The 14,786-nt window shown below is 46.3% G+C and overlaps 1 protein-coding gene across 1 annotated transcript; it reads left to right on the top strand.

The window, feature by feature from the left end:
- Positions 1 to 526: 526 nt before the first annotated feature.
- LOC122543497 (uncharacterized) lies at positions 527 to 13,849 on the top strand. Its single transcript, XM_043682246.2, has 4 exons — positions 527 to 678; positions 1,261 to 1,584; positions 1,870 to 1,963; positions 12,971 to 13,849. The coding sequence occupies exon 4, from the start codon at positions 13,045 to 13,047 to the stop codon at positions 13,717 to 13,719; it is 675 nt and encodes a 224-aa protein (XP_043538181.1). The 5' UTR covers positions 527 to 678; positions 1,261 to 1,584; positions 1,870 to 1,963; positions 12,971 to 13,044; the 3' UTR covers positions 13,720 to 13,849.
- The last annotated feature ends 937 nt before the right edge of the window (positions 13,850 to 14,786 follow it).

The raw sequence follows: 14,786 nt of genomic DNA, 5'->3' as shown, positions 1-14,786 counted from the left end.
AGATTTCGGACTGAATTGAGAAGGAACTCATTCACCCACAGGGTTGTGAATCTATGGGATCCCCTGCCCAGTGAAGTAGTTGATGCAACTTCAATAGATGCTTCAAAGGCGAACATAGACTTTGTTTGGAACAGTCAAGGAATTTGGGGTTATGGTGAGAGAGCGGGTGAGCGGAGCTGAGGCCAGGAAAAGATCAGCCGTGATCGTGTAGAGCGGCGGAGCAGGCTTGAAGGGCCAGGGGGCCTCCTCCTGCTCCATATAAGTATTTTTTTTATATAATGTTCTGTTGGTGTTGTTGTTATTTGTGGGCGGCGCTGCCTTGGCCATTCTGAACTGAAGCCCCAGCATGCCCCGCGGTGAAGGACCCTTGTCCACCAGCTGGAGAGCACTGCGCAGGCGTAGTAGCCCACCGGTACGGCGCATGCGCGGGAACCGCTCCTCGCGGCGGACGGACGGACGGACATTTATTCGTTTTCGGTGAGAATGAGGCGGCGCTGCGGGACGGATGGGTCCGGCGTCGGGGGAGGGGGGGTTGGGGAGGCTTCGTGGGTATCCCCTGCACGACGCGAGCACAACAGAGCGGGTTTCTGTTTCCTTGTGCACGCGGAGTTGAAGGCCGACAGTTAACCGGAGGCTTTGGCGACGTCTAGGCCTCCGAGCGGGCGCCCGCCATCTTTGGTGAGGGAACAGCCGTCGTCAGCGAGGGCGCATGCGCGGCCGCCATATTTTGTTGGGGAAGAGCATCTTCAGCGAGGGCGCATGCGCGGCAGCCATCGTTGTAGAGGGAACGAGTGGGCGGCGCTTGCTGCCCATTGTTCAGAATGGAGGCAACTTGTCCATCAGGCTGCATCAGCCTTTCACACGTGACCTCTTACTGATGAAGCAGAAGTGCATTACAAAAGCAAAGAGGGTGGCGTCCTGCACCCATATGCCTTAAGGTCTGTGGTCCTGTTCAGGCTCATGGAGACCAGGGCAGAAACTCACTACAGAGGTCATGACTTGGAGACGCTGGTGTTGGACTGGGTTGTACAAAGTTAAAAATCACAAAGCGCTCACAACAGAGGAACCTCGATTATCCCAATCGATATGGGCGGGCGGTGTTTCTTTCTGATAATTAATTATTCAGATAACTGATTTGACCTCAAACAAATGAAGCCACGCTGATCCAACACTGTGCTCGGCCGGAGAGTTTATTTAAATCTACAATTTTGATGAGTCTGCTATTTAAACAAACTGATGTTTGCATTCTGCAAATTGCAGGTTAAACTGAGAAGGACTAAACCCTTGCCCATCACATAAATATATGACATTCCAGCATTAAACAAGATCCCGAACAGCTTCTACAATCATGAGAGGATTTGTGAGTTTCCGCTGAACTTAGGGAGACAGAAGCACCACCTCGCACATGCATTTACTTCCTCTACCATTTTTCTATGAACAGCCCGGTAAAGTGACGGGAATAAAGCACGTACTCTTACAAAGGGCTGTGTAACTAACCCTTACGTAAATAAAAGTCCAGTCGCTGTTGCTTGAGGTGCTTGTGTTCTTCGTTTTGCCAGCGTTTTCACATGTTCTTCAGTGCAGGTAATCCGAATTCACTTACTTCTTTTATGTCCCGTTTTTATGTCTCGTTTGGATAATCCAAAATTCGGATAATTGATATTCAGTTAAGTGGGGTTCTACTGTATTGTGACTCGATGTTATTGCTTGAATCAAGTAATTTCCAACAACAACGGGGAGCATTCTTTGATTGGGAATTAGGAGGGGGGAGACTTAATAACAACAAATTCGAACCAGACGAAATGATTGTCTTTTCTGATTTTTTTAATCTGGACTGACAGTGATGAATGTTGCAAAATTCCTTCACAGGATATTACATGAGGTTTTGCGTACAAGAACCAGAAACTAAGCATCTCATAAAAACCTGACAGGAAGCAAGCGATTCCACCGTCGGCCTTTGCAAGTAAGTGTTGAATTCCTGGTCATAAGCAAGTGCTGCATAAAACTTTTCCTCATGTCTTCCCTGTGGCTGTTTCCTAGAATTTTCAATCCGTGCCCCTTCCTGTTTTATTATGACCAACCAACAGGAATAACTTTTTCAAAGTTGGGGGCGTCGTGGTGGCTCAGTGGTTAGCACTGCTGCCTCACAGCGCCAAGGACTCTGGTTCAATTCCCGCCTCGGGGCGACTATCCGTGTCTGCGTGGGTTTCCTCCGGGTGCTCCGGTTTCCTCCCACAGTCCAAAGATGTGCAGGTTAGGTGAATTGGCCATGCTAAATTGCCCGTAGTGTTAGGTGCATTAGTCGGGGCAAATGTAGGGGAATGGTTCTGGGTGGGTTGCTCTTCAGAGGGTCGGTGTGGAGTTGTTGGGCCAAAGGGCCCGTTTCCCCGCTGCATAGAATCTTAAAAAAAACTAGTGTGTTAATCTGCAACTGAAATCCCTCATTTCATGAACTTTTGTGGCAAACCTGCTTTGCCCCATCTCTGTGACCCTCCAATCCCACACGGTGTGCGGTGAGTCCTGATTTGGGCAGACCCTGTGTGTGATGTCATCACGCAGTCACAGTTGCACAGTGACATCACCCACTAGTGCGGATTTCCTCAACGGGAAGATTTTTCTCTGATTTCGGTGTTTCTGATATCTTTCCAACTGCAGGCCCCAGCAGGAGATTTTAATATTGAATACTGTGGGATTATTTATGTGATGAATGTTTATGAGCATTCATCATCACTTTGAGGTTCCTCCCATTTACCTGTGCTCCTGTTCTGTGGCTGAAGGGTTGAAGTTGTTCCTTCACTCTCGATCTGAACCCATGACTCTCCGTTGACGTGTGCCTCCTCCCCGATCATCTTACAGCCATTGAATTAACTTCCTCTGTCTCTAGTAATGCATGTATTTCATCTCTCTTTAGTATTTCACTGTGACTTCGGCTGACAGTGTCTAAGGGAGGCATCCATTGTTGCCTACTCTCAGGCCATGTCTTGCCAGCTCATAGAGTCATAGCGACAGTACAGCACGGAAACAGACGGTCCATGCCGACCAGATATCCCAACCCAATCTAGTCCAACCTGCCAGCACCCGGCCCATATCCCTCCAAACCCTCCCTATTCATATACCCATCCAGATACCTTTCAAATGTTGCAATTGTACCAGCCTTCACCACTTCCTCTGGCAGCTCATTCCATACACATACCACCCTCTGCTTGAAAAAGTTGCCCCTTAGGTCACTTTTATATCTTTCCCTTCTCACCCTAAACCTATGCCCTCTAGTTCTGGACTTCCCTTACCCCAGGGAAAAGATTTTGTCGATTTACCCTATCCACACTCCTCATGATTTTGTAAACATCTGTAAGGTCATCCCTCAGCCTCCAACGCTCCAGGGAAAACAGCCCCCAGCCTATTCAGCCTCTCCCTGTAGCTCAAATTTGTTTCAAATAAACCTGTTGGACTATAATCTGTGAGTTACCCTTCTCACCCTAAACCCACGCCCTCTAGTTCTGGACTCCCTCACCTCAGGGAAAAGACTGCCTGTTTATCCTATCCATGCCCCCCATGATTTTGTAAACCTCTATAAGGTCACCCTTCAGCCTCCGACGCTCCAGGGAAAACAGCCCCAGCCTATTCAGCCTCTCCCTGTAGCTCAAATCCTCGAAACCTGGCAACATTCTTGTAAATCTTTTCTGAACCCTTTCAAGTTTTACAACGTCTTTCCAATAGGTAGGAGACCAGAATTGCATGCAATATTCCAACAGTGGCCTAACCAATGTCCTGTACAGCTGCAACATGACCTCCCAACTCCTGTACTCAATACTCTTGACCAATAAAGGAAAGCATACCTATTTACCTGCGCCTCCACTTTCAAGGAGCTATGAACCTGCACTCCAAGGTCTGTTTGTTCAGCAACACTCCCCTGGACCTTACCATTAAGTGTATAAGTCCTGCTAAGATTTGCTTTCCCAAAATGCAGCACCTCGCCTTTATCTGAATTAAACTCCATCTGCCAGATCTCAGCCCATTGGCTCATCTGATCAAGACCCTGTTGTGATCAGAGGTTACCACCTTCGCTGTCCACTACATCTCCAATTTTGGTGTCATCTGCAAACTTACTAACTTTACCTCTTATGCTCTCATCCAAATCATTTATATAAATGACACAAAGTAGAGGACCCAGCACCGATCCTTGTGGCACTCCACTGGTCACAGGCCTCCAGTCTGAAAAATAAACCCTCCACCACCACCCTCTGTCTTCTACCTTTGAGCCAGTTCTGTATCCAAATGGCTAGTTCTCCCTGTATTCTGTGAGATCTAACCTTGCTAATCAGTCTCCCATGGGGAACCTTGTCGAATGCCTTACTGAAGTCCAAATAGATCACATCTACCGCTCTGCCCTCATCAGTTATCTTTGTTACTTCTTCAAAAAACTCAATCAAGTTAGTGAGACTAACAGAGTTCTAGGGTACACCTGATCAGGTCCTGGAGATTTCCCAGATTTACCACTTTTATGCATTTCAAGACATCCAGCACTTCCTCCTCTGTAATATGGACATTTTTCAAGATGGAACCATCTATTTCCTCACATTCTATATCTTACATGTCCTTTTGCACAACAAATACTGATGCAATATACCCGTTTAGTATCTCCCCCATTTTCTGCGGCTCCACACAAAGGCTGCCTTGCTGATCTTTGAGGGGCCCTATTCTCTTCCTAGTTACCATTTTGTCCTTAATGTATTTGTAAAAACCCTTTGGATTCTCCTTAACTCTATTTGCCAAAACTATCTCATGTCTCCTTTTTGCCCTCCTGATTTCCCTCTCAAGTATGATCCTACTGCCTTTATATACTCTTATAAGGATTCACTCGATCTATCCTGTCTATACCTTACATATGCTTCCGTCTTTTTCTTAACCAAACCCTCAATTTCTTTAGGCATCCAGCATTCCCTATAACTACGTGCCTTTCCTGTCACCCTAACAGGAATATACTTTCTCTGGACACTCATTCCTGAAGGCTTCCCATTTTCCAGCCGTCCCTTTACCTGCGAACATTTGCCCCCAATCAGCTTTTGAAAGTTAATATAGAACATAGAACATAGATAGAACATAGAACATAGAACATAGAAGAATACAGCGCAGTACAGGCCCTTTGGCCCTCGATGTTGCACCGATCCAAGCCCACCTAACCTATACTAACCCACTATCCTCCATATACCTATCCAATGCCCGCTTAAATGCCCATAAAGAGGGAGAGTCCACCACTGCTACTGGCAGGGCATTCCATGAACTTACGACTCGCTGAGTAAAGAACCTACCCCTAACTTCAGTCCTATATCTACCCCCCCTTAATTTAAAGCTATGCCCCCTTGTAATACCCGACTCCATACGCGGGAAAAGGTTCACGCTGTCAACCCTATCTAACCCCCTAATCATCTTGTACACCTCAATCAAGTCACCCCTAAACCTTCTTTTCTCTAATGAAAACAGCCCCAAGTGCCTCAGTCTTTCCTCATACGATCTTCCTTCCATACCAGGCAACATCCTGGTAAACCTCCTCTGCACCCATTCCAGTGCCTCCACATCCTTCCTATAGTATGGCGACCAAAACTGCACACAATATTCCAGATGCGGCCGCACCAGAGCCTTATACAACTGCATCATGACCTCAGGACTCCGGAACTCAATTCCTCTACCAATAAAAGCCAGTACGCCATATGCCTTCCTCACCGCACTATTTACCTGGGTGGCAACTTTCAGAGATCTGTGTACATGGACACCAAGATCCCTCTGCTCATCCACACTACCAAGTATCCGACCATTAGCCCAGTACCCCATCTTTTTGTTATTCTTCCCAAAGTGAATCACCTCACACTTAGCTACATTGAATTCCATTTGCCACCTTTCTGCCCAGCTCTGCAGCTTCTCTATATCCTGCTGTAACCTGCCACATCCTTCCTCACTGTCAACAACTCCTCCGACTTTCGTATCATCCGCAAACTTGCTCACCCAACCTTCTAACCCCTCTTCCAGGTCATTTATAAAAATGACAAACAGCAATGGTCCCAAAACAGATCCTTGCGGAACACCGCTAGTGACGGCACTCCATGAAGAAACTTTGCCATCAACTACTACCCTCTGTCTTCTTCCATCCAGCCAATTCCTAATCCAAACCTCCAACTCACCCTCAATGCCATATCTCCGTATTTTCTGCAGTAGCCTACCATGGGGAACCTTATCAAACGCCTTACTAAAATCCATATATACCACATCTACCGCTTTCCCCTCATCAACCTCCTTCGTCACCTTTTCAAAGAATTCAATAAGGTTTGTGAGGCACGACCTGCCCTTCACAAAACCATGCTGACTATCCTTGATCACATTATTCCTATCCAGATGTGCATAAATCCTATCCCTTACAATTCTCTCTAAGACTTTGCCCACAACAGAAGTGAGACTCACCGGCCTATAGTTACTAGGGTTATCCCTACTCCCCTTTTTGAACAAGGGAACCACATTTGCTATCCTCCAGTCTTCTGGCACTACTCCTGTAGACAAAGAGGACATAAAAATCAAGGCCAATGGCTCTGCAATCTCCTCCCTTGCTTCCCAGAGAATCCTAGGATAAATGCCATCAGGCCCAGGGGACTTATCTATTTTCACCTTTTCCAGGATTTCCAACACCTCTTCTCTACATACGGCAAAGCCATCCATTCTACTTATTTGTGACTCAGTATTCACATCGACGACAATGCCCTGTTCCTGAGTAAATACTGAAGAAAAGTATTCATTCAGTGTCTCCCCAATCTCTTCCGCCTCCACACGCAACTTCCCACTACTATCCTTGACTGGACCTATTCTTACCCTAGTCATTCTTTTATTCCTAACATACCTATAGAAAGCCTTAGGGTTTTCCCTAATCCTACCGACTAAGGACCTTTCATGTCCCCTCCTTGCTGCTCTTAGCTCTCTATTCAGGTCCTTCCTGGCTACCCTATAACTCTATAGTTCTTGCCTAATACCGTCAAAATTGGCCATTCTCCAGTTTAGAATTTTAACTTTTAGATCTGGTCTATCCTTTTCCATCACTATGTTACAACTAATAGAATTCTGGTCACTGGCCCCAAAGTGCTCCCCCACTGACACGTCAGTCACCTGCCCTGCCTTATTCCCCAAGAGTAGGTCAAGTTTTGCATCTTTTCCAATAGGTGCATCCACGTACTGAATCAGAAAAGTTTCTTGTACACATTTAACAAATTCCTCTCTGTCTAAACTCTTAACACTATGGCAGTCCCAGTCGATGTTTGGAAAGTTAAAATCCCCTAACAGAACTACCCTATTATTCTTACAGATAACAGAGATCATCTTCCAATATGATCTTGCACAGTCAGGAAATGCTTCTTTCCTACACTATAGTCCATTTCTCTTCTACTACTTAAATTAATAATCAAATTCTACGCTATCTTTATTTTGGCATCAGATATGCAAATCACTTTAAATCTGTTGTTGATCCTTTTACAAATCAGAACAGTTTCTCCCTGCCGAATCAATCCAAACCACTCATTGTTTTAGAACATAGAACATTCCAGCGCAGTACAGGCCCTTTGACCCTCGATGTTGCACCGACCTGTGGAACCAATCTGAAGCCCATCTAACCTACACTATTCCATTCTCGTCCATATGTCTATCCAATGACCATTTAAATGCCCTCAAAGTTGGCGAGTCTACTAATGTTGCAGGCAGCATGTTCCACGCCCCGACTACTCTCTGAGTAAAGAACTACCTCTAATATCTGTCCTATGTCTATCACCTCTCCATTTAAAGCTGTGACCCCTCATGCTAGCCATCACCATCTAAGGAAAAAGGCTCTCCCTGTCCACCCTATCTAACCCTCTGATTACCTTGTATGTCTCAAAGAGGTCACCTCTCAACCTTCTTTCTAACGAAAACAGCCTCAAGTCCCTCAGCCTTTCCCCGTAAGACCTTCCCTCCATACCAGGCAACATCCTAGTAAATCTCCTCTGAACCCTTTCCAAAGCTTTCACATCCTTCCTATAATGCAGTAACCAGAACTGTACACAATATTCCAAGTGTGGCCGCACCAGAGTTTTGTACAGCTGCAGCATGACCTCATGGCTCCGAAACTCAATCCCTCTATCAATAAAAGTTAACACACCGTATTCCTTCTTAACAGCCCTATCAACCTGGGTGGCACCTTTCAGTGATCTATACCTGGACACCGAGATTTCTCTGTTAATCTACACTACCAAGAATCTTAGCATTAGCCCAGTACTTTGCATTCCTGTTACTCCTTCCAAAGTTTTTTTGTCCAGTGTGCTGTATCTTCCTCTCATGCTGATAGATAAGAGATGCCGAATTATTCATAAGTTGATGATTTAGAAATGTCCAAATGTCACATGTTCAAAACCAACAAAAATTCAAGGTAGCCAACTCCTTGGGACCTGATGAAGTGTATCCCAGGACTTCGAGGAAGGGTAGGGATGAAGTTGCGGAGTCCATGATGGAGATATTTGTAACATGGGTGAAGTGCCCAAAGATTGGAGGTTGGCTAATGTTGTGCTATTGTTTAAGATAGGCTGCAGCGAGAACTACACCGGTGAGCCTAATGTAGTGGTGGCTACGTTGTGAGAAGGGTTTCTGAGAGACATGATCTGCAGACATTTGGAGAGGCAAGGACTCATTTGGGATCGTCACCATTGCTTTGTGTGTAGGAAATTGTTTCTCACAAATTTGATGGAGATTTTTTTTTAGTGGATGACCAAGACAGTAGATGATGGTAGTGCGGTAGAACATTGTCTATATGGGCGTTAACAAGGTGCTTGACGGGGAATTGCTTGGTGTGTTGTTGACTACGGTTAAATCTCAGGATTCTAGCAGAGCTGGCCATTTGGATACAAAATTGGGTTGAAGCTCGAAGACAGAAGGTGGTGGTAGAGGGTTGTCTTTCAAACTGGAGACCTGTGACCAGCTGCATCCACTGTTCTTCGTAATTTATACAAATGATTTAGATGTGAATTTAGGGGGTATGGTTAGTACGTTGGTGGATGACACTAAGATCGGTGGTATAGTGATCGTGCAGAAGGTTATCTGGGAATATAATGAGATCTTGGTCAATTGGGCAAGTGGGTTGAGGAATGGCAGATGGAATTTAATTTCGATAATACATTATATTGCATTTTGGTAGATCAAACCAGGGCAGGACTTGGACAGTCAATGGCCAGCCCTGGGGAATGTCATGGAACAAAGAGATCTAGGGGTACATGCTCATAGTTCCTTTAAGTGGAGTCACAGGTAGACAGGATGCTGGAGAAGGCCTTCAGCATGCGTGCTTTCATTGGGCAGAGCATTGAGTATCGGAGTTGGGACGTCTTGTTGCAGCTGTGCAAGAGGTTGGTAAGGTCACGTTTTGGAGTTCTGTGTGCAGTTCTGGTCATAGAGTCATAGAGATGTACAGTACGGAAACAGACCCTTCAGTCCATGCTGACCAGATATCCCAACCCAATCTAGTCCCACCTGCCAGCACACGGCCCATATCCCTCCACACCCTTCCTATTCATATACCCATCCAAATGCCTCTTAAAAGTTGCAATTGTACCAACTTCCACCACATCCTCTGGCAGCTCATTCCATACACGCACCACCCTGTGCATCAAAAAGTTGCCCCTTAGGTCTCTTTTATATCTTTCCCCTCTCACCCTAAACCTATGCCCTCTAGTTCTGGACTCCCTGACCCCAGGGAAAAGACTTTGCCTATTTATCCTATCCATGCCCCTCATAATTTTATAAACCTCTATAAGGTCACCCCTCAGCCTCCGAAGCTCCAGGGAAAACAGCCCAGCCTATTCAGCCTCTCCCCATAGCTCAAATCCTCCAACCCTGGAAACATCCTTGTGAATCTTTTCTGAACCCTTTCAAGTTTCACAACATCTTTCCGATAGGAAGGAGACCAGAATTGCACGCAATATTCCAAAAGTGGCCTAACCAATGTCCTGTAGAGCCGCAACATGACCTCCCAACTCCTGTACTCAATACTCTGACCAATAAAGGAAAGCATACCAAACACCGTCTTCACTATCCTATCTACCTGTGACTCCAATTTCAAGGAGCTAGATCACCCTACTATAGGAAAGATATTATTAAACGAGAAAGAGTGCAGAACAGATGTACGAGGATGCGACCTGAACTGGAGGGTTTGATTTATATGAGAAGCTGGATAGGCTGGGACTACTTTCCCTGGAGCGAGGAGACAAAGAGGCGACTTTATTGAGGTCTATAAAATTATTCGAGGCATAGATGAAGTGCTCAGCCAACAGCTTTTTCCCAAGGGAGGGCATAGGTTTAAGTTGAGAGGAGGAGATACAAAAGGGTCCAGAGGGGCATTTTTTTTTCCACACAGAAGATGGTGATTGTCTGGAATGGGCTCAGAAGTGGTGGTGTAGGCAAATAAATTTCCACATGTCAGAGATATTTGGACAGGTACATGATGGAGTAGGAATGGAGGGATATGGACCAAATGAAGGTGAAGGGGATTGGATGAATTGTGAAAAGTGGGCAGCATAGACAAGTTAGGCCGAATTCCGCACTGTAAAGCTCTATGACTCTATAATGTTTCAAGGCAGTTCACAAAAACGTTAGATGGCAATGTACGACACCGGGCCACATAGTTAGGGCAAGTGACCAAACATTTAGTATTATAACAAGGTATGAAGGAACGTTTTAAAGGGGGAAAGTGAGGTAGAGAAATAGGGAGGTTTGACGTGAAGAATTCAGAACTCGTGGCCTTGACAACAGAGGGAACAAGACTTATAGTGGAGTGATTAATAGCTGGCCGGCTGTATATTAGGATAGATACATCGAGAGATATCAAGGGACTCAAGAGTATCACAGCAGATGAGGTGAGACACGGGGGAAGTCAGGTGATGTCACTGAAGTGGAATTGGGCAATCTTAGATTAGACTACCTACAGTGTGGCCCAACAAGTCCACATCGACCCTCTGAAGTGTAACCCATCCAGTTCCATTTCCCTCTGACTAATGCACCTAACTCTGGGCGATTTAGCATGGCCAATTCACCCCATGCCTGCACATCTTTGGACTGTGGGAGGAAACCGGAGCACCCGGAGGAAACCCATGTGGACACGGGGAGAATGTACAAACTCCACACAGACAGTCGCCCAAGGCGGGAATCGAACCTGGGACCCTGGTGCTGTGAGGCAGCAGTGCTAACCACTGAGCTGATAATGGAGATAGATGGTTAGAAGCTCAACTTGGGGCAAAATATTCTCCACTGTGAACAGTCTGGTTCAGCTTCAGACAGTTATCGGGAGAGAGATGGAATGAATGGAGTTTGTAACAGGGAGTGGGGAAGAATGGCTGCAATCTTTGCAAATATTTAAAAGGAAGAAATTTCTGCTCCCCCAGTGCCTGATGTTAGACAGGTCAGGACAGTGTGTGACTGGAAGTTGATGGTGTTCATAGATACCTGCTATACCAGTCCTTCTAGGTGTTGGAGTTTGAAGTTTGTGGAGGTACTGTCAATGTTTATTTAGACACACACAAAATCTTTTTCCTTCACTGTCTGCCCTCTCTATCGCTGTCACCTCCTGTTGCATTGTGTAGGCAGAGAGTGGTTTGTAGGCTCCCCCCGCTGAAGAACATCAGTGAACCATTTGTCTGTTTTGCAATCATAAGATGTAGGAGTAGATGTTCATCTGTAGCCCGTCTGTTCTGCTTCAGGTATCAATGTGATCATGTCCTATCTGATAATCCTCAACTCTATTTTTTCTGCCATGTCTAACCTGTCAAGTCCCCTAAGAATCTCGTAGCTGTCAATAAGGTTGCCCATCATTTGTTGATAATCCAGTGAATACGGGGCCAATTTACTCAACCTCTTGTTGTAAGATAGACCCTCCATACCTGGTCGAGAGTGTGGTGCTGGAAAAGCACAGCAGGTCAGGCAGCATCCGAGGAGCAGGAGAATCAACATCTTGGGCAAAAGCCATTCATCAGGAAGGGCTTTTTCCCGAAACATCAATTCTCCTGCTCCTCTGATGCTGCCTGACCCTGCTGTGCTTTTCCAGCACCACGCTGTCGACTCTAGTCTCCAGCATCAGCAGTCCTCAGTTCCTCCAAACCCAGAATCAGCCGAGCGAACCTTCCTTTGATGACCTCCATTGCCAGTATATCTTGCCTGAGAAAAGAGGCACCAAACTCTTCACAGTATTCCAACTGTGGTTTGACGAGTGCCTTGCATCATTTTAACAAAAGCTCCACACTTTTATGCTCAACTCCCGTTGACTTCCCTATTACCCACTGAAAGTAGATGCTAGCTTTTTTTGTGATTCACGAACGAGTCCTCCTAAACAGCTTTCTGCAGACTTTCTCTGTTGAAGTAACATTCATCTCTATTGTTCCTGTCAAATTTCAAAACCTCACATTTTCCCACAATATATTGCATATGGCAAGACTTTGTCCACTAAATTGACTTGCTTATGTTGCACTTGGGACTCTTTGTGTCAGCCTTAGCACTTACTTTCCCAACTACTTTTGTGTCACCTGCAAACTTGGCTGTTGAACACTGACTTTCTTCATTGAAGTCCTTAACGTGAATTGAAAATAGTTCTGGCCCCCCCTAGTACTGATCCCTCTGGCACTCTACTAATTACCGGTTACCATCCTGAAAACTTTCCCCATGTTCCAACGCTGTCTGTCATGGCTTGGTTTGCCATTCATCGAGCTATGGTAATATACCACTTCCAACATCACGAGTTCTTATCTCATTAAATAGCACAGTGTGTCGGATCTGATCAGAAGCATTCTGCAGTTCAAACATATTACAACCACCGTTTCCCCTTTCGTGGTCACGCATTCCTAATTTGGGCCCCACAAATAACCAGATTCAGCTTTCGCAATATGTTTTGCATTGTGGGTCCTTGCTCACTGGATTTACTCTGTTTTAGATCAATTTCACACGGTGTTAGTTGGAGAGGATTTGTGGTTTGGAAACCGAAACCAAACACCACATCCGGATCTGATGGAGTCGGACAATTTAGTCGAACCTGCATACCGTCGGATTTTGAGCATGGAAGGAATAAGCGCCGTTCACAGCGGGGAGAAACCGTACGTGTGTTCTGTGTGTGGACGAGGCTTCAGCCAGTCGTCTGGCTTAACGAGACATAAATGCAGCCACACTGGGGAGAAACCATGGAAATGTGGGGACTGCGGGAAGGGGTACCGATCCCCATCAAAGCTAGAAACTCATCGACGCAGTCACACTGGGGAGAGACCATTCACCTGCTCCACCTGTGGGAAGGGGCTAACTCAGTTATCCAGCCTGCTGGCACACCAACGGGTTCACACCGACGAGAGACCGTTCACCTGCTCAGACTGTGGGAAGGGCTATAAGAGTTCCGGGGACCTGATTTGCCATCAACGTCTTCACACTGAGGAGAGACCCTTCAGGTGCTCTCACTGTGGGACTGGCTTCAGGCGATCAGCTCATCTCACTGTACACCAGCGGGTTCACACCGGCGAGAAACCGTTCGTCTGCTCTGTGTGTGGCAAGGGATTTACTCAGACTTCCACCCTCCTGACACATCAGCTGGTTCACACTGGGGAGAGACCGTTCACCTGCTCCACCTGTTGGAGAGGATTCACAACCTCATCCCACCTGCTGAGACACCAGCGAGTCCACAAAGAGCAGCAGTGATTGGATTGTGCTATGAATCGCATCCAGGACGGACCCATGTTTATCAAGGTCTGTGTCAGGTGATGTTACTGAACTTCAGCCCTGTTAAAGGGGTTAATATACTAGATAAAGGCTAAATATATCAACTTTGGTGACAGAGTGTCGAGTCTTTTCAATATGTCTAACTACACATTCATTACTTTTGAAGAGACTTCATCTCACTGTCTCCTCCATCCTCACCACCAACAACAAGTGGATGGATCACCTTTGTCACTATGACTGAGACAGCCTCATCAGTTGCTTCTATTGGTGTCCTCCTGTCCACAGCCAAACTGTGTTGAAATGAGCTCCTTATCCGCACTGTGAAACCACGTGTTTCACCAGGTTCTTGCTCATTTTCCTTAATTTACTGTCGGGACTGACCTTGTCCATGCGACCCACTTCCTCTTCCCTCAGTCCCGTGCTAAATTGCCCATCGTGTGCAGGGTCGGTGGGGTTAGCCATGGGAAACGCAGGGTTACAAGGGTAGGGGGCGTGGTTTTGGATGGGATGTTTAATAAAGAAGATGGCACGGTGGCTCAGTGGTTAGCGCCGCGGACCCAGCTTCGATTCCAACCTCAGGTGAATGTCTGTGTGGAGTTTGCATATTCTCCCCGTGTCTGCGTGGGTTTCCTTCCACAATCCAAAGATGTGCAGGTCAGGTGCATTGGCCATGCTGAATTGCCCATAGTGTTTGGCGCATTAATTAGAGGGAAATGGGACTGGGTGGGTTACTCTTCGGAGGGTCGGTGTGGACTTGTTGGGCCGAAGGGCCTGTTTCCACACTGTAGGGAATCTAATCTAATCTTGTTGCCCCTGAACTACTGACACCATCTGCCAAACTGCTCTTGTTCATAGAATCCATACAGTGTGGAAACAGGCCCTTCGGTCCAACAAGTTCATATCGCCCCTCCAAGGAGTAACCCATCCAGACCCACTCTGTTACCCCTATTACTCGATATTTACCCCTGACCCACACATCCTTGAACACCATGGGCAATTTAGCTTGGCCAATTCATCCTAACGTGCATGTCTTTGGATCGTGGAAG

This window comes from Chiloscyllium plagiosum, unplaced genomic scaffold (assembly GCF_037043375.1).
Source record: "Chiloscyllium plagiosum isolate Xiang-an unplaced genomic scaffold, Cpla_swu_hap1 HiC_scaffold_27, whole genome shotgun sequence".
Taxonomy (NCBI): Eukaryota; Metazoa; Chordata; class Chondrichthyes; order Orectolobiformes; family Hemiscylliidae; genus Chiloscyllium; species Chiloscyllium plagiosum.
The sequence above is the reverse complement of the archived record's forward strand: the minus strand, read 5'-3'. Positions and strand labels throughout refer to the sequence as shown.